The sequence below is a fragment of the Coccidioides posadasii genome, chromosome 1 (assembly GCF_018416015.2).
Source record: "Coccidioides posadasii str. Silveira chromosome 1, complete sequence".
Classification (NCBI taxonomy): Eukaryota; Fungi; Ascomycota; class Eurotiomycetes; order Onygenales; family Onygenaceae; genus Coccidioides; species Coccidioides posadasii.
In genome coordinates, this window is record NC_089407.1 from 6,921,518 (window position 1) to 6,941,982 (window position 20,465).

Sequence of the window (20,465 nt, forward strand, 5' to 3'; positions counted from 1 at the left end):
TTTTGGTCTCAAGTCTACAACCTTTGTCGTCGACTTGGCCGAGCCCCGTGGCGAGTGTGGCCGTTGTCTCTTACATAAACCGCAGCCACGCGACTGGTCGACGCGACCAGCAAGCGCAGTCATGTGACTCTGATGTATCACGTGGGAGCTAATCGCGGCTCTGCACAAGTGGGTCCTGAACTAGTGCCGAAGTAGACTAGTCTTGTGGGCGGATCCACAGCGGGTCTTCAGATTCTGTTTACTTCGAATTTTCATTTTTCATCCTTTTTTTTTTTTTTTTTTTTTTTTTCCCTCCTCTCCCTTTTTCAGCTGCAGCTCGAATCTTTTCCTGCTCTTCAGCCACCTTCATTTCCAGCAGGATAACCGCCTGGTCACTCGCTCAATTGCCCCAGTAGAGAATAGTCATCCCACGGTTCATCCATAGACGGCCCGTTAAATTCTGCGATCATGTCTGGAACTCAGCCTGTCGCGTTGTACGCGGCGAAGGTCCCGCCTGGTGGTATCCTCGTTCCCGCGGTGCCCAATGCTTCAGCAATGGTATATCTTTTAGGTCTCTTTCTGGAAAACTGTGGGCATATTGAAATACTAATTTGAAATGAGCAGTTTCGTGTTACTATGGCGGCAATCGACCCCGATGCTTTGCCAGAGCTCGAGGACGAAGCTAGCGCACATAAGCCACCACGAGCGACATTGAAGATTGTTCGACCTCCTCCAGGATTGGATCTAGACGATGATGAAGATGATGAGGACTACTCCGATATTGAGGATGATGATGCGTCTTCCGACGACGAGGCGAATGGTGGGCCAAGTGATCCTACCAAGGCAAAGCTGGCCAAGCAGGCTGCCAAGCTCAAAGAAATGGAAGGTGCGATGGATGAGGACGAAGATGACTCCGATGGAGATGATATCGATCTCAAGGCCGCTATCTCTAAGCTGATCAAGGGAAAAGGCAAGGTCACTGATGATTCTGGCAGTGAGGGATCTGATGACTTGGAATTGGAAGAAGTGGTCGTTTGCACATTGGACCCTGAGAAGGTAAGCTTTAATCTCATCTACCAATCTGCTATTTTATCATGTATTGACACATCCCTTTCTCTTCCTTCGCAATCGCAGAACTACCAGCAGCCACTTGACTTTGTTGTTGCCGAAGACGAACGCATTTTCTTCAAGGTAACAGGTACTCACACAGTTTATCTCACCGGAAACTACGTCCTTCCTCTCGATGAACGTGATGACGAGGAAAGTGAGGAGGAAGATGATGAATACGACCTGTCCCCGGATGAAGATGAGCTCGCCCTCCTGGAAGGGGATGAAGAGGAGAGCGATGATCTCGATGACCTGGAAAATCCTCGAATTATGGAAATCGATACTGATGAAGAAGAGAAACTCTCAACAAAGACTCCTAAAAAGGGCAGTAAGGGAAAAAACAAGCGACTAGCAGAGGATTCAGATGAGAATCTCGACGATATGATGTCCAAATCCATGAAACCCGCCACCAACGGAGAGCAGCCCCTCAGCAAGAAGCAACAAAAGAAGCTCAAGAAGAATAATGGGGAGGCAGCCGAGGTGGCACAGAAACCCGCAGAGGCCAAGCAGTCTCCAGCTGCTGGAAAGTCGGACAAGAAGGTCCAGTTCGCCAAGAATCTCGAACAGGGTCCAACTGGCTCCACCCATCAGAAAAAGGAGGCTACTAAGCCAGAAATCATCGTGAAGGAAGTCCAGGGTGTCAAGATTGAAGATAGGAAGCAAGGAAAAGGTCCTGCCGCCAAGAGGGGCGACAGGGTGTCGATGCGTTACATTGGCAAGCTTGAGAACGGGAAGGTATTTGATTGTAAGTGGTCCTTGGTTTATTGGACGTAGAACCAGTACCTTGCTGACAGTCGCCGTTGCAGCCAACAAAAAGGGGAAACCGTTCTCGTTCAAGGTCGGTTCCGGCGAAGTGATCAAGGGGTGGGATATCGGCATCCCCGGAATGGCCGTTGGCGCTGAGCGAAGAATCACCATCCCACCGCATCTCGCATACGGCAAGATGGCGCAGCCTGGAATCCCCGCCAACTCGAAACTTGTCTTTGACGTGAAACTCCTCGAAATCAAATAGATTTCCTGTGTTAATTGTGTTGCTATTCCCACAGTTTCATTTCGTTCCTGTTGAGACTAGGTAACCTGCTGCTGCTGTCTTCACAGTGCTAATTGTTTTGTATAAAAAAAGAACAAGCTCATCCCTCGGCGTTTTACTTGTCACATTTAACATTCTACTGTTCGTGTCGAGACATCTGCCGCGGCTTCAAGGTGCACTCACCTGGGCATAGGGAAGGATTCTCGCGCAGGGAGTTGGGAGACGGGCCTGGATATTACCGAGTGGGTTCCTGTTCTTTGAGTAGTTAATACTAGTATGATCTGAGACAAAAGATTTCTTCATGTTTTATGCAGGATACATTGATTCTAGTTAGCCACAGTGAGTCCTAATTTTTCTATCCTTCTCTTTGGCCGTCCAGGGCAACGGGAGGTGGTTAGGTTGGTGACTGTGAAGTTTTGAGATCCAGGTTTTGTTGTTTACAACCTCTCCTCACCACTCTCTGATCACCTGCATTCAATTCCAAGTTGCAACAGCAAAAAGCTGTTGGAGGAAAACTAAAGTCTCTGATGAACCATTTTCCATTCCAGACCAAAGATGCATCTGAACAGCCCATTGGCGGATCTTGTTTCCCTCTATTCGCAGTGCTTTGATGCTATCTTGGCCTCCATCAGATGGCTGCCAATGAGTACACACTCCGGCTGTGGAAGCCAATGTGCCCCATGGAGCTGCCAGAATACATGCACCGTCTCTTTAACCGTTCAATGCGGTACTGCGAAAGCGCCTTCCTCGCGTCATGAAGCGGTCTCGGCTTCCCGCTGCTGATGGAGGCTTGTTCCTTCTTTCGAGTCGAGGCAAAGACGCTCCTTGACGACGGCTTACTTCGAGATGGCCGTTTTCAGGCTTCATTTACTTTGCTGTGTCTCTGTGCTTTGAATGAAGCACTCTGCATGCGTTATCACTTTGATTAGGCGCTAGGGGTGAGCTGGGCTAATCCAGGCCCTCTGCTGGCTCTCGTTCTCTATATTCATAACATACTGCTCCTACGACGTTATAATGGTCGTTCGACGGAGAGCTACCTTCTCCGAGACACTCTTTGAAAATCTCGCACAACAGAAACCTACTGAGCCTGAGGTAGAAAACCCGGAGCATTCAGTCAACTCGGTGACGTCGACTTCGGAAAGCTCGAGTGGAACTTCTCGAAGTAGAGACAGTGTTCGACGCTTCTTGAAGAGGAGCAGGTCGAAACTGTTGTCGATGTTAAGACTTCGGAGCAACTGCAGTGGCACAGGTATAATTTCCGTCTGATATTATCATTACAATGCTTGGTATTGACTCTATCCCAGGAGAAAAAATGACACTCCCTCGCCAGCCAGAGCACAGTTCACAAAAAGTTAGGGCAAGCTATGACCAGGGTGCCTCCAGTAGGGTTGTCACCTATCCCCTGGCTCATCGTGGAAATCGCGATGCGGATGGGATTCCTGGGATATTGCTAGCGCCATCCCGGCCCTTGAAGCTCCTTTGTGATCTGACAAGTTACCACAATAGAGGTAAAAGGTGTACGAATAAACATCATTCAGAAGATGGTCACCAGGCCATCGAAGTGGAAAATCTAGGCTGCAAACCTTCGACCCTCCATGTTCCTCGTCGACATTCCAGTCCTGGCTTCACGAACATTTTGTCTCGCAGATTTTCTACAACATTCGGCCATCCTACCGTAATTCACCGTTCAGATCTGCGCAGACGGCCCAGTATCCACAGCTTTTCTTTTACGCCTCCTGCATCCAATACACCTGACCTGCAAAGGTTAGGGGATAACGCCCAAGATGACACAGACTCTTCCTCAGTGCATAGCACCTCGTCTCCTCGAACACAGTCGACCAACCCTACTTCTGACGGTGCGCCGGTGACGCCCTTGCCAAAGATGTTAGATAAAGCTAGCCAGAAGAACGGAGAATACTTTTCAGGTTCCGACACATCTGAGAACAAAATCAACCAACTCAATAAAATATCCCCATCTATTGTTACTGTTGAGGCTGCTGCTTCCGCGAAAATCTTTTTCGAGACTTACTTCAACGAATTGTTCTCCGTGGAGTCTCCACGCTCCGAGCGTCAGCGCGAACTAGAAGAACGACTGTATCTGTTAAACCTGCCGATAGAAGAGCATGTTAGAGCAAAACAGGCGTGGTACCGGCAGGAAAGCGACCATCTCCGACAGGATCGCCTCCTGAAAAGTCGGTCAAATTGCCCGAAAGCTAGGGAGAGTATCTCTGTGGCTGGATACGAATGTATCAAAGTTCTTGGAAAGGGCAGCTTTGGAGTCGTTCGCCTTGTGAGGGAGAAGCACACAGGAGATATCGTCGAGACCCCGAAACCAGAGTCTTATGCGACTCAAAGCCATAGAAGGCCCAGTACCTTTGATGCTCTAAAATCAGCAGTCGATGGGGCTAGAAGCTCTCGTCGTAAGGATCTGGACAGATCAAAAAAGGATGTTTTCGCAATGAAGGTCATTCGGAAGTCTGATATGATACGAAATTGTCAGGAAGGGCATTTACGGGCAGAGAGAGATTTTCTTGTCGCTTCAACAAAATCCCGATGGATAGTCCCGCTGGTCGCTAGCTTTCAAGATACGCATAGTCTCTATCTTGTCATGGACTACATGGTTGGCGGGGACTTTCTTAGTTTGCTAATAAGGAAGAACATTTTGAGCGAGGACGTTACCAGATGGTACATTGCTGAGATGATTCTTTGCGTGGAAGAGACTCATCGCCTCCGGTGGATTCATCGAGATGTCAAGCCTGATAACTTCCTTATCTCAGCTTCTGGGCACCTAAAAATATCCGATTTTGGCCTTGCCTTTGACGGACATTGGTCTCATGATCAAGCATACTACACGAATCAAAGGCAATCATTGATGTCGAAGCTGGGAATACAGGTCGAAGGAGACGACAAGGACCGCAAAGCAGCTCAAGAGGTCGCTCATAGTGCTGGTACCGAGTTACCAAGGCGAGAGTCCGGTAAAAATCACGATCGACTACCCTCAATTCCCAGCCCTGGACCAAATGATGATATTCTCTGCTGGCGAAATCGGAAGCAAAGGAAGAAACTTGCAAGGAGTGTTGTAGGCACCAGCCAGTACATGGCACCAGAAGTTATTAGGGGTGAGTTTTACGACGGGAGGTGTGACTGGTGGAGCATCGGTATCATTTTATATGAGGTACGGTACCCTCTTTGTTACCCCAGCGTCAAAGAGATGCAGTTGCAGCCCTTAACACAATTAGTGCTTGTACGGGTTTACTCCTTTTGCTGCGAAAACAAGGCATGACACCAAACAAAGAATCCTTGTGAGTCTAACCGCCGAATACCCCTGACTCATTACCTCTTGTTTGCTGCTAATGCAGTACAGCATCATTATCAGACACTGTATTTCCCTACAGATCGGCCTTCGGACCATCTTATTTCTGATGATGCGATTGATTTGATCATTCAAATTCTACAAGAAAAGGAATACCGCCTTTGCTCCGAAAAATATATACTAAATGATTATGTGCATTCAGGGAGGATACCGGGAGAGCTGCTCAATTATCCGGCTGATAAAACATCGAGAAACTACCGTGGGCATTATGTCTATCCTGATGATGCAGCTGATATTAAGAATCATCCGTTCTTTAAGGCTGTTCGATGGGACGAACTTCACTATCGCAGTCCACCGTTTGTACCGAAGGTTAAAGCTGGAGATGACACTAAGTACTTCGAAGGAGAGCAGGTGAGCGATGCGCCGGATGGGCCAAGCGAAGCCAGCCTCGAAGAAGTCGATAGATCCAGAGGCCAAACTCCAAATAACTCTGGAAAGACACAGCTAGATGGTCCAAGTGTAGGATGCAAAGCGGCAGGTAAGCTTAGGAATGGAATCCTGGCTGGTATAACAGTCAACCTCCAGAGTAAGTCGTTGAAGAAAAAGCGAGAGAAGAAGCGTGCTAGGGACAAGGTCTTACGAGATGACCGGGTGAGCAAAACTGCGCTGGATATGAGGAAAAAAAGTGCCTTTTTAGGATATAGCTATCGGCGCCCTAAAGATGCTCTACTTGCCCTTGAACTTGAGAGGGGCCGAAGGCTCGTCCGGACTGACCAGTAGGGTGCAGGAACTGGCTCTTTATCATTGGAAATCGGATATCCATCTTTATCTTCGACTTCTTGTGAGAGCTAATACTCTTGTCATGTTTATCCCTGCCGCATTTCCTGAGCCTTGACTATTGAGCAGCCATTGCTGGTGTTTGCTGCCTTATGAACTGTGTTCTCAGCATTATTCTGGTGTTTGATGTTTGTTACCGCTGTGTGCTTTGTTGAGCACATTTGTTGTTTCGCAAAAAATATCAACAACTAAGACCAATAAAATATTCTTACCGCATTCATATCTTTCTTTTTATAAAAAAAAAAAAAAAAAAAAAAAAAAAAAAAAAAAAAAAAAGGGGAGGAAGAAAAAGCGAGTCTGATATCATGCTATTAATCAGGAATGGTAAAAGATAATTTGTAGAGAATTTATTTTTGTAGATGGTGGTATTCGTACCCATGTATCGCCAGCCGAAAAATCAAAGCCTTCTATTCGGCAGTAAAGTACACATCTGGGAATCTCAAGAGTGCCAGTCCTGCCTGGCGAAAATATGCTTTACATACCATCATCAGGCGCAAAATAAAAACGATGGGGAATCTAAACATGAAAGAATTGCGTAAGGATAGCTATAGCGCTAGAATGTGGAGGCAAACAGTAGTCACATTTAACGGGATGCTTTAAACCGCCGGTGCCGGCATCATAAATGCTGTCGCATTCCCACCTTCTTCGGGCTTCATCGTCCCGTTGAGAAGGGGGCAGAGCCTAGAGACGAGTAGTGGTGGTTAATTGGATGTCCTCGAGGGGGTGAATGGTAGAGAAAAATAAAAAGGGACCCGTACTTCTTGTTCGTCTTGATATGCCCAACCTGTCCACAGTTGGCGCATTTGCGCTGTGTGGCACCCTTTGGAGCCGTGGCGGGCGCCGGTGAATTGGCTGCATCCGGGGATCCTTCTTTGTGTTCGGTCATAAGGGACTTTTGCTTTTCGCGGGCGTGGCGACGCTCTTTGTTGCGTTGTAGACGCTGGAGTTCGTCTTGGATGCTGTGAGGGAGTAATTGATTAGTCCATACTGATTTAAGAGGAATGAAAAGGATTGACATACTGTTTCATACGCCTGGCGTCGGTTTCGGGGTCTCCAGTTGGCACCATATCAGCCGCACTAAAAAGAAGGTTAGCAGGCCGAACAAGGAAGCAGATGGATGGGACGTCACATACGACAACTCCCTGAGTTCCGCCTCATAACGCTGTTTCTGATACTGCTTGATCACCCTTGGATCTTTGACAATTTCTTGGACTTCCTCAATCTGACCTTGCGCGTTTTTAACCTGGCGAGTAATCTTCATAACTTTATTGGTTTGACTTGATGTACTTAATCTGCTGAACTGACTCGTTGTATCGTCGTCGCGGCGTCCTATAAGAGGAGTGCGTCGATCTACCCGGGAAGATTTACCAAACAAATCTTCTGCTTCGTCAACATCAATATCGCTCTCAGCATCGGAGTGTTCAATTGTGGATGACAAGCTCTTCTTCTGACTTTCCCAAATCCTGCGAATAGAATCCTCGTACGACTTCTGCTGGCGAGCAACATTATAGCTGTGTCCGCCGAGTTCCTTAAGCCTCTGAGCGTCAAGCTTGTCTTCAACACTTTCACCCACGGCTCTAAAACCACCTTTCATAGACGTCTTTATAAAACTAAATCCTTCTCCTCGGCCGGTGGGATCTCCCTCGCCATGTAACTGTAACATCGCCTTTCCTTGGGAAGCGAGAAGGAAGTTTCGGGTTGCTTTCCATGGAGCGAGCTGTTGCTCCAAGCTATCACCCTCTTTATCTCCGTCGTCGTCCTCGTCTTCTTCCCGATCGTAGCCTGCATCATGCAGATATTGTAAACCGACTTGCATTGACTCTAGAAGACAGACATCTTCGGGCTTAACATAACCACGTAGGACATCTTCGTCCGGGATGGGTTCTCCTGATCGCATTTCCCACTCTTTATGATCCTTCGAGAACTGCAAGAACTCCTTCATCTTCTGGCGATTCTGCATATCGGTAGATTCAGGAAAATGTTCCGTGATATCAGCCACACTGACTCTATGGTTCCTATTTTTCCTGATTTGACGATAACAGATCATCTTTAAGCGGTTCTTTGCTGCGGTTGTCACCTTACGCGAATGAGGTCCGGGTACATCGACGGATGGAAATTGTTGGCCCGCAACATAAAGGTTTTCAATGTTTCGTAGGTAATAGCTCGCGCCCTCGACGCCTGTGCTGTTTCTAACAACGAGGAAATCGGTACCTTTGGGTTCTTGACGAAATAAAGGGGCAAGGAACATTCCCGTGGCAATTGCAGTGGTTGTTTCTCCCGGGTCAACATGACCAAATGTAGAAAACGGGCTTTTGTCTTCCGGAAGAAGTACCGCCGTTTCTCCAACTTCACCCTTTGGGCGAAGTGCGTCCTCCGCGTTTTTTTTCCGGTAATAATTGATCACCCGGCTTCCCATTCCGAAATTTGACATCATCATTGGATGCTCCTCGGAATATTCGACCAACAAAACAGTTGAATTGTCGGCCAACGACAAGGACTTTGTCGAGTCATAAAGAGCTTTGGCATCTTTGCCCTTTTGGTGTTTACGTTTAATAAACGTTGGCTTTTTGAAAGTGACCGGGAGCCCAGGGAAAAATGTAAGAACCGGACGGTGGAAGGATCGTGCTTCTTGTCTTGCAAGCCTCGTCTTATAGTAAGGCCACTGAAGTCGCACTGCAGGCATACTGTGCTCCAACACGATATTTCCCAAAGTACTGCGTACCTTATTCTTATGATTCTCCTTCAACATCTCATAAGCCTCATCGTTAGATATGTTGTAACGCTGCATCATGCGTTTTGTCGAGCTTCCGAAAACTTCGCTGAGTTTTCTGGCCCCTCCGAATTTCGTTGCTTGCACCGAAACCTCTGGTGTTCTTTCATCGATCAAAAGACGAGGATCGTTCATATCGAGTATTACCTTTCTCGCAAGTTTAGCAGTAGTCTCTGCGGGATCATCCAACAAGGGTAAATCGATGTGCGAAAGCGCAAGGTAATCGGCTGGGTCTTTATCCAACTTCCGCTTTTTGGCTGGAGGAGGAACTTCAAAAAGCCAGTCATCTTCATCTTCACTGAATTCATCGTTGGGAGGAGCCCGGGGAGCCCCTTCAACCTCTTCTTCATTGGAGACAACTTCTTTGATATCCCAGTCTGCACAAATAAACTGTAAGTCCTGCATAGTTACACCCCCCGGGAGTTCCTCGTCCAAATCATCATCATCCAAGTCCATGATATCGCTCAGGGTATCCTCATCTTTCGCGGGGGGCGTGATTACAACCACAGAAGGCGATTCTAGCTCTGAAGCGTGCCTCGCCGTTTTACCAGTGGAACGGAAACTGCGCTCCTGATCCTGAGCCAGCTCGAGTTTTAATTTCGTAGGGATAACCCGCTTAGGTCGCTTGAGTGGCGTCTTACCGATGTAATGAGACTTTTTCGGAGGTAGAAGTTCAAGGAAGCGTGGCATAGAGTTGCGATCGAACTTCGGCCACAGCGATGCTAGGAGCTCCTCGTGGTTTTCCGGGGGTGCGGGTGGGTTATCTGGGCCATAGGAGGACATGGCAAAAAGAGCCTGCTGTAGCTGGTACTGTCGAAGCGTCTCTGGATCCATATCCATTGGAGTTGGCGATCTCTCTCTGTCGACACCGCTAAATATCGCGTCGACCTCATCTACCAGTGAATTCACTCCCGACTCATCAGGTGTCTCTTGTGGCATCCGCAGCCCCACGGGTTTATCTACTCCCTCCGCAACAGGAGATGAGGGCACATCGCCAAACAAATCATCAAGCTCGTCGACCGCTGGTTGCTCATGAAGCTCGCTCTCGAGGCTCTTTGTTAAGTTGTCCCAGTTATCAACCCCCTCCTGGGTTTCCGTGTCCACGGTAACCTGACCATGGAGTGGCTCTTCATCGGGGAGATCGTCATCATCATCGATGTCTTCATAGTCCACAGCGTCATCTGCTTTTTCACCGGGATCAAGCTCTCTGTTCATGAATTCGAGTTCTCGGGTGTTCGTGGGGGAGTTCAGCTGTCTCATAAAGGTGTCAAAGGGGTCATCTTCGGGCGGCTCGACGCCGCTAGCCTGGGTGGACTGGGACATATCGGTGGACTTGAAGCTCTGCAATACTCAGCGATCGTGCGCCAGAATTCTATGACGGCAAATAGAGGGTTCTTTATGGTTTAAGAAAGTAATGTGAGTGCAAGTGGAGTAGCAGCGCACAGGTTTGTAGAAGGAAATCATCAAGAGTTTGTGGCTTTAACCACGGGCAAGAAACAACAAATTGAAAGGCTAGAAAAGGATATTATATTGGATTTCAGTGGACCACCGGGTGGAAAGAAACAAAGCTGCTGTGAAGGTCTGATTCCTGTTGAGCTCTTGCGCGGCGAGCTGCTGGAGCTTGCTGCCGAAGGGATATATCACGTGACCAAATGCTGCGGGACCTCTTCTTGAGTCCTCGGGATCGTCAACGGAGAGCCGAATTTCTGATAAGTCCGTGGACCTGCGCTCTGGACAAAATTGATACCAATATCATCCACGTTCACAACAGCAAAACTCATTCTCATTCAGAATAATAGCTAAAGCTGGTCTGAAAATACTAGAGATAGAGGCAAGGAACTATCAGGACACTAAAAATAGCACATTCTATTCGGCTTGCAATGGGGGCTGGGCATCACCGGGTGATTTACACCACATGCTGTGTTAACCTCACTCAATGTACTCCATATTTAGCTAATTGACTAACCTATTCCAATCTTCCCACATTGTTTTCGACTAAAGCTATTGTTCTAGCCCTTTGGACAATGAATCCACCAGAAAACATGTTGTGTTCATAACACATGTGAACCACTGTTCAATACCCACATATCTCAATGATCTTTTGAAACAGCTGCCCCCAGTTAGGTAGCAAACACCAAATACTCTGAGCTTTGGGGTATCAATTTACTCAACAAGAGATGGGAGCATGCCCACGCAATTCTTGCAAAACGTAAGTCCCGCCAATTGTATCCCACCTTCTTACAAATGCTAAAGGGGTGGAAAAGTTCCTGTCAAAGGTTCTGTGCTGGTCCCGATGCTCATCGAAAAGACTGGATGGGTACTTCTTCGGGCATTGAGATTGCAATCCCTTGTGAAGCCTACGAACTTGATTTTTACCTTGTAGACTAAAACGGGAGGCTACATCCGCCGAGCCAACCGCGGTACAGCTCTTTCTGCCGACAGGGTCCCATATACCATCTCCCCAAAAGAAGATCAAGCCACGTTTAGACTACTTGAAACATATTGGCTTTCCCACGTTCATTCTAGACCCAAATGATCTGTATGCCTTTCCTGATGTTTTCCTAGGTAAGGGAGGGGTACATATTGCCCCGATTGATAATGAAATGCTGATTCTAATATCGAGGACAAACATTCCTATAAGTGAGTACTTAAAGCACCAAACACTTTGAAGCATAAGAGGATATGAGGTTGTTCTTACTCATGGGGATCTCTGTTTGGACAACATTATTATCCAGCCAAACTGCACTATAGGGATTGTTGATTGGGACCTTGAGAGATTTTGGCCAGTATACCGGGAGTATTTTAGAGTGACAGTGTCAATTCCAATCACTGACAATTGGGATCCAGTGGTGGAGAAATATATCCTGTCATACTACATTGAAGCTGCTATTATGTTGAATATTGCTGCAACTAAATGGAACCGAATGTTTTTGCACAAGGATTTGTTTGGGGGGCTTGTCAGAATCTACTCTGCGCTGGCTTGCAGGGAGCCGATGGAAAAGAGTGGGAATCGGAGTTAGTTCAAGAGTCAATGAAACAATGTTCCTTGTGTCCTTGATTTGAAATCAAATTCCCAGAATCCCTTTTATTTTCCATTGGAGTCTGGCTTATAAAAAAAAAAAAAGAAAAAAGAAAAAAGAAAAACACTACAGATATAGAGTCGTTTCTTATCTTCATCTTCCCGCCGTTGAAGCTTCAACTGCAATAAAGCCTGCATGTGGCCGGCCAGTACTGGATTCTCCGCCAACCTCAGGAATAGTAGCTGCGTCATGGCCGAAGTGCGACAGCATTTTGACGGCGCGTTCCTTATTGAAGGTAAAGAGTTGAATTCATTCGCGCTGAGCGCACGGGTCTGCGTAAGCGGGTCGTAGATATATGTGTGTGCTGGGGACAGCGGATAGGGTGCATTTTGCATGTGGATGAACCGAGCTCGTATACGGCGATCCAGAGGTGTGAAGGCCGATCCCCAAGGGACTAGCCGCCCTGCTCCGTGCATGTTTACGGAGATGGCGTGGCTTGGGGAGGAGAACTTTCACTCAGAAGATCGGGGATTTTTCTTCCATCGTGCTTTGTTCTTTTGGGGGCGATAAGAAGAGGTTATTCTGACAGAATAAGCCGTTCCCCTCCAGAGGAGTGCTTACGGTATCCCAGGTTCTCGTAGCTTCCTGCAGCCAAGTCTCTTGTTGCAGAAATCTTGTCCACGCAGCCCTGCTAGGATGAGTTCTTCAGCTAATCATCCTGGAGGGACACTTTTGTTAGCACAAACAGCGCTAGAAAACCATTCGCACATTCATCATCGTGCATGTAGTTAGCATGAATACAGATTGTTCGCAATGCAGATTTCTGCTATTCCTGCTCAATTTTGAAATCACCATAATAGATACAAAGGGCCTTGCTTGCTCCATCCATGCAATAATGCATGGCTGTGACCTTCCTTTCATCTTTCACTAAAGCTGCCAACTGTCGCAAGTCAGAACTTCTTGGGAGAAAGAGAGCTATATCTGTTGTAAACGCCGAGAACTCAGAGTAAATAGTCTCTATGGAGTAGGGCTCCATCGTGGACAGATTGAAGACCTTATCAGATCGATATCCGGGTCCTGAAATGACGCACATTAGCACTGCTAAGCCATTAGACGACGTTCATCCAACTTACCGCCCCAGGGCGGGCTTGCAAAAATCACACTGTAAGGTGCCAGGTCTTTCAGCTGGGTTTTAAGAATCTCAAAACAGTCTCCTTGGAACCAAGTGATTTTGTCTTCGACACCGTAGATCTTAGCGTTATGTTTTGCACATTGAAGACTTGCTGGGTCCTTCTCGATTGCGTAGACCCTTCTCCATTTGTTGGAGCGCGCAAAGGCGATCGCGTTGCCTCCAACGCCAGCAAATGTATCTATTACAATGCTCTTCTTCTGGGGGGCTGCAGCGGTCATATGCGCCGCTATTTTACTACACCAACCGTCAGCTTATTCTCGTTTGCAATCTACCCATACAGAACATACTTTGCAATAGGCTCTGGGGTTACTCCGAACCAAGCATCGTCAGTTAGCCAGACGCCGTCATCATACCTAGAGAAGATATTATAGCGCTGGGCCCAGTAGCTATAATCTGGCTGTCAGCACTCCCGCATATCAAGCAGGTAGAGAAACTAATACTTTTGAATATCCCAGGGGACTTCTCCATATTTGTTGTAATGTTTGACCTCCGGCGGAGGAGCTTCGTCCTCAACAGCCATACCGCCAACCAGTCATCCACCTCAGCTTCTTATCGCCCATCCATAATGGGGGAGACACAGGTAGCCGATGCTATTCAATCAGGGAGTGGTTTTCATAGGCACTCAACTGTGCAGTGCTAGAGAAGCTTTCCGATAATTAGTTAGTGGCTATGGCTGGGACGTACAGTTAAGCGAAACGTCGCGAGAAACTTTTTTTGGCCGAGCTCTGGGAGGGTTGTCGCGCTGATGTCACCAATAAGTAAATACCACTTCAAGAATGCCAACGAACATCACATCGGTACGGCAAAAAGTACATGCAAGCAAAACCTCCTTTTAATTATAACTGCAAAACGTGCTGTAAATTCGCTTGATATAAATATATTTCTTGTTTAATCATCTCCAATGTTCGGGGCTTTAAATCGCTTCATTGGGAGGCTGGATTCCGATCTCCCCAAGCAGCCAACAAGCACCACGGGTGACAACTCCTACGGCTTCCAGATACTGCGGAATAAGGACCCGGACCTTCCTCTGGAGCCTTGGTTTGATTTCATAGTTGGAATCAATGGCCGACTTATCGTAAGGAAAATACGGATGCCCCTCTCAGTGCTCCGGCCTGCATGCTTATTCGTGAGATATCGATAGGACGAACCTGACCCTCACCTGTTTGCGACGGAGGTTCGCAATTGTGCCGGAACAAGCGTCTCCTTAGAGATTTGGAGTGCGAAGGTAGTCTTGGATCTACTACCTTTCTCGGTCACAGCAAGCATATGCTTATCAGATTTCTAGGGACAACGGACGCACAACGTCGTTATCCCCATCCCACCAGAGAAGCCCACATTAGGTCTCACTTTGCAACTCGCACCTCTCTCTTCCACACAGCATATATGGCACATACTGTCTATTCCCTCGCCTCTCAGTCCTGCCTACTTGGCTGGCCTACTACCTCATTCAGATTACATCCTTGGAACGCCAAGTGGGACTTTGAGAGGTGAAGCCGCACTCGGGGAGCTCGTCGAGGACCATCTGAACAGGAGTCTCACTTTATGGGTATATAATAGCGAATTTGACGTTGTACGAGAGGTGGAAATAGTGCCCAATAGGAATTGGGGCGGGGAAGGTGCTCTCGGTGCCATATTAGGATATGGAGCTCTACACAGGCTACCGGTTGGTCTAGGAGAGGAGGTTGACGGGCCCGGAGAAGTTGTCTTCGACACAAAAGATGGAATCACGGAACAAATTAAGCAATCGCCAAAAATTCAGCCGGGGAATCATTTCCTAGTTCCGGCAGAGATGGCATCGCTGCCTCCTCTCTCACCGAGTGTTAATAGTGGGCAGGTTTCCCAAGCCGCAACGACTCATGGTCGGCATGGACGGAAAGCTCGACATGTGCATACTGTACCAACCTCATTCGATGAATACTTCCGTGAAAGCGAACAGAAAAGCAAAGAAGAGGACTTCGTGCCATCGCAGGCTGGAACACCGGTTGCGCCTCCGCCGAAAGCGACGGATCGAGGCAATGTAACTTCTCCTGGACTTGAAGGCGCATCAACCCCAGCAGAGTAGCTAATTCTTGGGGCACTTTTATTTGGGAAAAACGGCGTCGGGAGTCAAAGAAGCCGTCTTTTAAGTCGTGCTACATGAGTTTTGTGAGATACCATTACGGTCCGGTTTACCAATAGTAGATCGTCTCCCTTTTATTCCAGACAACGGAGAAACCGGGTAAAATGAATGCGAATGTTGGAAGCCACCCCAACTCTCTAGATTCTACTACAGTACATATACATATGCCGAGCTCAAAGATCTTTGGTTGTAAACTGTCGGCCGCTTTGTAAAGAGCTTCAAGACTGGCGTATTTATCTTCCCTTGCTAATCCATTCCTCCAATGTTTGTCTCCCCTCTCCAATCTTCCCTTCCAGCCAGGTTCTTGCGTAGCCACTGTGAGCCACTGCCTGTCTCCAGGATTCTTCGGCCGCATCGCGAGCCTTCACATGCTGCTCTGCAAGCGCAGGAACCTTCTTTTCGTATTCCCACACCAAATCAGAAATGTTTCGCATGGTAACAGGTAGTAAAGTCCAAGCAGCAATGGTACCCGCAGTCAAGGGAGTGGCTGTGCGTAAGAAGATGCCGCGGTTTCGAGAAACGATTGATCCGGCCATGGCAGTTACAATCACATAAATGCTTCCGGGAAGCAGGCGTTCACCAGACTCGCGTGATGGGGCCAATGAGGCTATCGTGCTGGTAAACCTTGATTCGGCGTTGAGGGCACGGGAGAGGGCATCATTGAAGGCATTCTCGGCAGCGAGGGAGTGATCGTAGAGGAAGAGTCTTACTTGACGGATCTGCTTTGCTAATTGATCCGTGGGAGATTCGTAATTGGAGGGGTTTGAGGTCGTTGTGGGAAGAGGTGTGGAGGAGGGAGTCGGAGTGACTGAGAGTGGTTTTTGGGCCTCGACTGGAGTGCTGTCGCCGTCCTCATCGTAGATTGGTTTTCGCTGGCGCTATATAGGATGTTAGATATACTGATTCTGGGGGGAAATGACACAGTGGAAGTCCAATTGACGTACTGATGGTTGAGACGGAGCTTCCGCGTACAATGTGCGTCCAGGATATGCGGCGAATCCGCCAGCCATGAGGACTGCGGCGCTCGTGGCAGCCGCTCTCTGAAGGTAGAAATCAGTATTTACTGCCAACACATCCCGATCAGGAGAAAGCCTTACCCGTAGGAGCAGTGGATGCAATACCATTGTGTGCGTGTAGTTATTTGGCTCCGCCCAATTGCAGACTTCAGACGTGGAGGAGAGGGTCTTTGGAAGTTGAATGAGACACCAACGATGTTTTTGAGTTCTCGGCAAGACTTGGAAATTTCGGCCGCTGCTTTTCGCCCATCAAAACCTCCCAGAACCAACACTCACAGCGTTCTCGAGTCCCAGCCACCCACTGCCAGATCCCGGCAGACAAATGCAATGTCAAAATGCTCAAGACCTTGAATCGAAGGTCGTGGACCTGTCGACAATGTATCCGTATCCTTCGACGGAACGCCGAAACTCGGCGCTACTTTCAAGGAGCGTCGGCTGCTTCTCCCTTGTACCAGCACACGGTCTCAAGCAGCACTTCAGATAAGGCACGGGATGACCAAACGTTACGACTCATCTTTGATTCGGAGCCCTTCTGGCGTGAATTTTCCCAGCCGAAGTCCAGTACCTCCAAACGCACTGGTCTCCTCCAGAACCAGTACCTCACGGGCCCTGATGGATTCCTCCAGTTTGCCCAGGTTTCGCTGCAAAAATGCCAGAAGATAGTGGCGAAGGTCATCGCTGCCTCGACGCTCGAGGATTACAGGGGAATGGTCCGGGACCTTGATCGGTTGAGCGACCTACTCTGTCGGGTGATAGACATGGCCGAGTTTATGAAATTGAACCACCCTAGCCCTCAAATTCAGGATGCTGCAACCCAGGCGTATGCACTTATGTTTGAATATATGAACGTCTTGAATACAACACCAGAGCTTGACGCGCAATTAAAACGTGCTTCTGCGGATCTCAATGTTACGTCACACTGGAGCCCAGAGGAAAAGGTGGCAGCTCGGGTTTTGCTAAAGGACTTTTCGCAGTCTGCTATACACTTGCCGCCGAAGGATAGACAAAAATTCGTTGCGTTGTCTAATGAAATAAGTCAATTGGGCCCCATGTTCGTAACGAACAGGCAGCCCGAGACCGACCATGTGACTGTGGATAAGAACAAACTTCGTGGAATGGACCCTTCACTCATACAGCAGCTCCAGAGATGGAGGAAAGTTGCAGTTCCGATGTTCGGTGATATTCCGAGGATTGCTTTGTATTCTGTCCACGATGAAGAAACAAGGAAGGAGATTTATGTGACTTCTCGAACTTCGTCTAAAGTTCAGATTCGGCGCCTCGAGACCCTTCTTCAGAAGCGAGCGGAGCTAGCTAAACTCGCTGGGTTTCCAAGCTATGCCCATATGACCCTGAGTGATAAAATGGCCAAAACACCTGAAGCCGTTGTTAACTTTTTAGAGGCTCTCAACGCCAGCAATCGAGGGCAGGTTCAGGATGAATTATCGCAGCTTCTTGCATTAAAACAGGCTGACGTCCCTTCGGCTACACAGTTACAGCCATGGGATCATGCTTATTATGTTCACCAATATTCAGCACGGCATAGTCGGGTTAGAAGGTCACGGGAGTCCACTCTACTTCCTGCGTTTTTCTCGATCGGTACCGTGATACAAGGATTGTCCCGGCTTTTCACGCGACTCTATGGTATTCGACTAGTTCCCACTGAGACTTTGCCTGGGGAAATCTGGAACCCAGATGTGCGAAGGCTTGACGTGGTGGATGAATCTGACAGACGACTTGCGGTGATCTACTGTGATCTCTTCACCAGGCCCTATAAGAGTCCCAATCCTACGCACTTTACCCTTCGTGGCTCTCGCGAAATTTCCCAAGCTGAGATTGCGGAATGTGCCGATCTATCATCTTCCCTTCACCCCAATGACGGTATGGCTACAACTATTAAGCCGGAAACCAATAAACTCTATCAGTTGCCGACCGTCGCTTTGATATGCGACTTCGACCAGTCAGAATCGCGATCAACGCCATCACTTCTAAACGAGCACAATTTGGAGACTCTGTTCCATGAAATGGGCCACGCGGTCCACTCCGTGCTTGCTCGTACAGACCTGCAAACTATTTCTGGGACCCGTTGCGCGACTGATTTTGTTGAACTTCCGTCTGTGATAATGGAAAATTTTGCGACTGCCCCTGAAGTTTTGGCTCTTTACGCACGTCACTGGGAGACAAATGAACCACTGCCGGAGCACATGGTGAAGAGTATGGAATTAAACCGGCAGAGCCGGGTCAGTATGCATGGTGGCATGGACAACGAAGTCCAAATTTTGATGGCTTTGCTAGACCAGGCGTATCACTCGTCTCGGCCATTGGAGCCAAATTTTGACTCCACCCGAATCTACCATGATGTCTATTCCACTCATAGCAGTCTTCCAGATCCGCCAGGCTCAGGGACGTCGTGGCAAGGCTATTTTGCACATTTGGTGGGCTATGGTGCTACGTATTACAGTTATCTTTTTGATCGAGCCATAGCGAATAAGGTCTGGTCGGATGTTTTCAAGGGCGGGGAACTATCAACGAACAGAGATGCCGGAGAGCGGTTCAAGAATGAGGTGCTGCGATGGGGTGGTGGACGAGATGGATGGAATTGCGTTGCCGGCCTGCTTGGGAATAACCCTGCAAATGACAACGGCAAACTTGCAGAAGGTGGCGAAGAAGCCATGCGAGAAGTTGGCCGATGGGGTTTGGGATTAATGGGCACCTCTGAGCTGTAAGGCCAGCTTTTTCATTTTTGCCGAGTTGAAAGAGCGGGGGGTTTGAACTTTCGCCCGTGGTACGCCTAATTTGAAACAGTATTTGGCTCAGGGATGACCCAATTTTGGTATCCCAGTGGACTCTCTAGGTGCAACTCGAGCCGCGGTTTCTGAATCTCTCTTCTTTCGTTTCTGGTACCACTTTGTGAGGTGATATTATTGTATACGGGTTGGGAGCATATAGAAAGGACAATTTTTAAGAGCCGGATAGAAGGATGTGGCATGCCATGCAATCAAACAATCATATGTATATTAAATATCCTTTTTGCCATATCAATGCCGTGAGATCTCGCCCTCAACAGCTTTCAGCCATGCCTTGTCGCGTGCGTGAGGCGGCTTCGGGGGAGGGCAAATTTCGCACTCGTTCAAGATAGGTCGCGAATAGAGAGAAATGCGACCACCATGATCCCTTATGGTAGAGAAAGCACATCGTCGTCAATATCAGCGTCCAAACACTTCCAATGCCGGCTTCGCGCCTATCGCCGAAAAATTAATAGTATCGTACACTTATGACCAGTTTATTCCAGATCTCTTGAACGATGTATCCAAAGGCAACTCCAAGGATACGGTTCGCATCATGGTTTTACGCGTATACACATAGATTCCCCCCAAACTTTCCGGAGTGCCGAAAAGGAAGTGAGAGAAGAAGTAGAGGTTATCGACATCGTAAAGCTCTATTGCGCAAAGCTCAAAATATATTTTCCCTGTGCTATGTCAAAATCAGCTCCCATAGCGGACAGGTTTAGAAAGACCATTGCTGAGAAGGTAGTAGAATGCGCAGCGGTCATGCGTGGGAGTAAACTATGAGCCTTCATTGAGTGGCAATGATGATCATATTATGGAGACCGTCGGATCTCCTGAACTATAACTAACTAGAAACTAACTATGCTGCCTAATACCTAACTAATACACGTGACATTGTGCCTTAACCATAGCGGATTTTGGGGGGATTCGGAAACCGTAGATCCACCGGTTCCGATACGTGGATTTTGGGATCAATATATATCCATGGAAACCGTAGAACCTTAGTATATTTTTATCTACATTTCCAGCTTGGAAACATTCCGCGCACTACTTTTGGTTTATCAACCATTACAAGTGGATTAGAGTGGATTACAGAGTGGATTACAGAGTATATTACATGACTATTTGCAAATTCACTATGTACAAAAATTGATCTAAAAATGATTCAACAAGCATGTAGGATTCCTAGGGGTCTAGGAACTGATTCAACGAGCATGTAGGATCCTAGGAATCTAGGAATCGATTCAATGAACTTGTAGGATTCCTAGGGGTCTAGGAATCAATTCAACGAGCATG

The 20,465-nt window shown here is 47.9% G+C and overlaps 7 protein-coding genes across 7 annotated transcripts; 4 read left to right on the forward strand and 3 right to left on the reverse strand.

The window, feature by feature from the left end:
- Positions 1-255: 255 nt before the first annotated feature.
- Positions 256-2,415, forward strand: FPR4 (peptidylprolyl isomerase fpr4). Its single transcript, XM_066123719.1, has 4 exons — positions 256-537; positions 604-1,035; positions 1,114-1,831; positions 1,893-2,415. Exons 1-4 carry the CDS (start codon positions 448-450, stop codon positions 2,096-2,098), a joined length of 1,446 nt encoding a protein of 481 aa, XP_065979794.1. The 5' UTR covers positions 256-447; the 3' UTR covers positions 2,099-2,415.
- A 715-nt stretch (positions 2,416-3,130) lies between these two features.
- Positions 3,131-6,209, forward strand: D8B26_002066 (uncharacterized protein; the record flags this gene model as incomplete). The annotated part of the gene is made up of 4 exons (XM_003066008.2): positions 3,131-3,365; positions 3,421-5,291; positions 5,356-5,418; positions 5,481-6,209. The coding sequence occupies 4 exons, from the start codon at positions 3,131-3,133 to the stop codon at positions 6,207-6,209; spliced, it is 2,898 nt and encodes a 965-aa protein (XP_003066054.2).
- A 414-nt stretch (positions 6,210-6,623) lies between these two features.
- Positions 6,624-10,392, reverse strand: D8B26_002067 (uncharacterized protein). Its single transcript, XM_003066009.2, has 4 exons — positions 7,400-10,392; positions 7,287-7,343; positions 7,025-7,225; positions 6,624-6,947 (listed from the first exon to the last, which is right to left on the reverse strand). The coding sequence occupies exons 1-4, from the start codon at positions 10,357-10,359 to the stop codon at positions 6,863-6,865; spliced, it is 3,303 nt and encodes a 1,100-aa protein (XP_003066055.1). The 5' UTR covers positions 10,360-10,392; the 3' UTR covers positions 6,624-6,862.
- Positions 10,393-12,850: 2,458 nt separating this feature from the next.
- D8B26_002068 (uncharacterized protein) lies at positions 12,851-13,881 on the reverse strand. The gene is made up of 4 exons (XM_003066010.2): positions 13,689-13,881; positions 13,536-13,634; positions 13,190-13,482; positions 12,851-13,133 (listed from the first exon to the last, which is right to left on the reverse strand). The coding sequence occupies exons 1-4, from the start codon at positions 13,766-13,768 to the stop codon at positions 12,883-12,885; spliced, it is 723 nt and encodes a 240-aa protein (XP_003066056.2). The 5' UTR covers positions 13,769-13,881; the 3' UTR covers positions 12,851-12,882.
- Positions 13,882-14,149: 268 nt separating this feature from the next.
- On the forward strand, positions 14,150-15,310 carry D8B26_002069 (uncharacterized protein; the record flags this gene model as incomplete). The annotated part of the gene is made up of 3 exons (XM_003066011.1): positions 14,150-14,323; positions 14,390-14,473; positions 14,534-15,310. The coding sequence occupies 3 exons, from the start codon at positions 14,150-14,152 to the stop codon at positions 15,308-15,310; spliced, it is 1,035 nt and encodes a 344-aa protein (XP_003066057.1).
- A 290-nt stretch (positions 15,311-15,600) lies between these two features.
- D8B26_002070 (uncharacterized protein) lies at positions 15,601-16,491 on the reverse strand (the record flags this gene model as incomplete). Its single annotated transcript, XM_003066012.2, has 3 exons — positions 15,601-16,245; positions 16,312-16,407; positions 16,465-16,491. 3 exons carry the CDS (start codon positions 16,489-16,491, stop codon positions 15,601-15,603), a joined length of 768 nt encoding a protein of 255 aa, XP_003066058.2.
- A 227-nt stretch (positions 16,492-16,718) lies between these two features.
- On the forward strand, positions 16,719-19,552 carry OCT1 (Mitochondrial intermediate peptidase; the record flags this gene model as incomplete). The annotated part of the gene is made up of 1 exon (XM_003066013.2): positions 16,719-19,552. The coding sequence occupies one exon, from the start codon at positions 16,719-16,721 to the stop codon at positions 19,104-19,106; it is 2,388 nt and encodes a 795-aa protein (XP_003066059.2). The 3' UTR covers positions 19,107-19,552.
- Positions 19,553-20,465: the final 913 nt, after the last annotated feature.

Excerpts from the sequence above, each read along its gene's own strand:
- D8B26_002067 (XM_003066009.2), bottom strand. The coding sequence starts at position 10,359 with ATGTCCCAGTCCACCCAGGCTAGCGGCGTCGAGCCGCCCGAAGATGAC. Across the intron at positions 7,226-7,286 it reads GACGCCAGGCGTATGAAACA|CATCCAAGACGAACTCCAGC; the intron begins GTATGTCAATCC and ends ACTCCCTCACAG. Across the intron at positions 6,948-7,024 it reads CATATCAAGACGAACAAGAA|GCTCTGCCCCCTTCTCAACG; the intron begins GTACGGGTCCCT and ends ACTCGTCTCTAG.
- D8B26_002068 (XM_003066010.2), bottom strand. The coding sequence starts at position 13,768 with ATGGCTGTTGAGGACGAAGCTCCTCCGCCGGAGGTCAAACATTACAAC. Across the intron at positions 13,635-13,688 it reads GTCCCCTGGGATATTCAAAA|CTACTGGGCCCAGCGCTATA; the intron begins GTATTAGTTTCT and ends GCCAGATTATAG. Across the intron at positions 13,483-13,535 it reads ACCCCAGAGCCTATTGCAAA|TAAAATAGCGGCGCATATGA; the intron begins GTATGTTCTGTA and ends CGGTTGGTGTAG.
- FPR4 (XM_066123719.1), top strand. The coding sequence starts at position 448 with ATGTCTGGAACTCAGCCTGTCGCGTTGTACGCGGCGAAGGTCCCGCCT. Across the intron at positions 538-603 it reads TGCCCAATGCTTCAGCAATG|TTTCGTGTTACTATGGCGGC; the intron begins GTATATCTTTTA and ends TGAAATGAGCAG. Across the intron at positions 1,036-1,113 it reads GCACATTGGACCCTGAGAAG|AACTACCAGCAGCCACTTGA; the intron begins GTAAGCTTTAAT and ends TCGCAATCGCAG.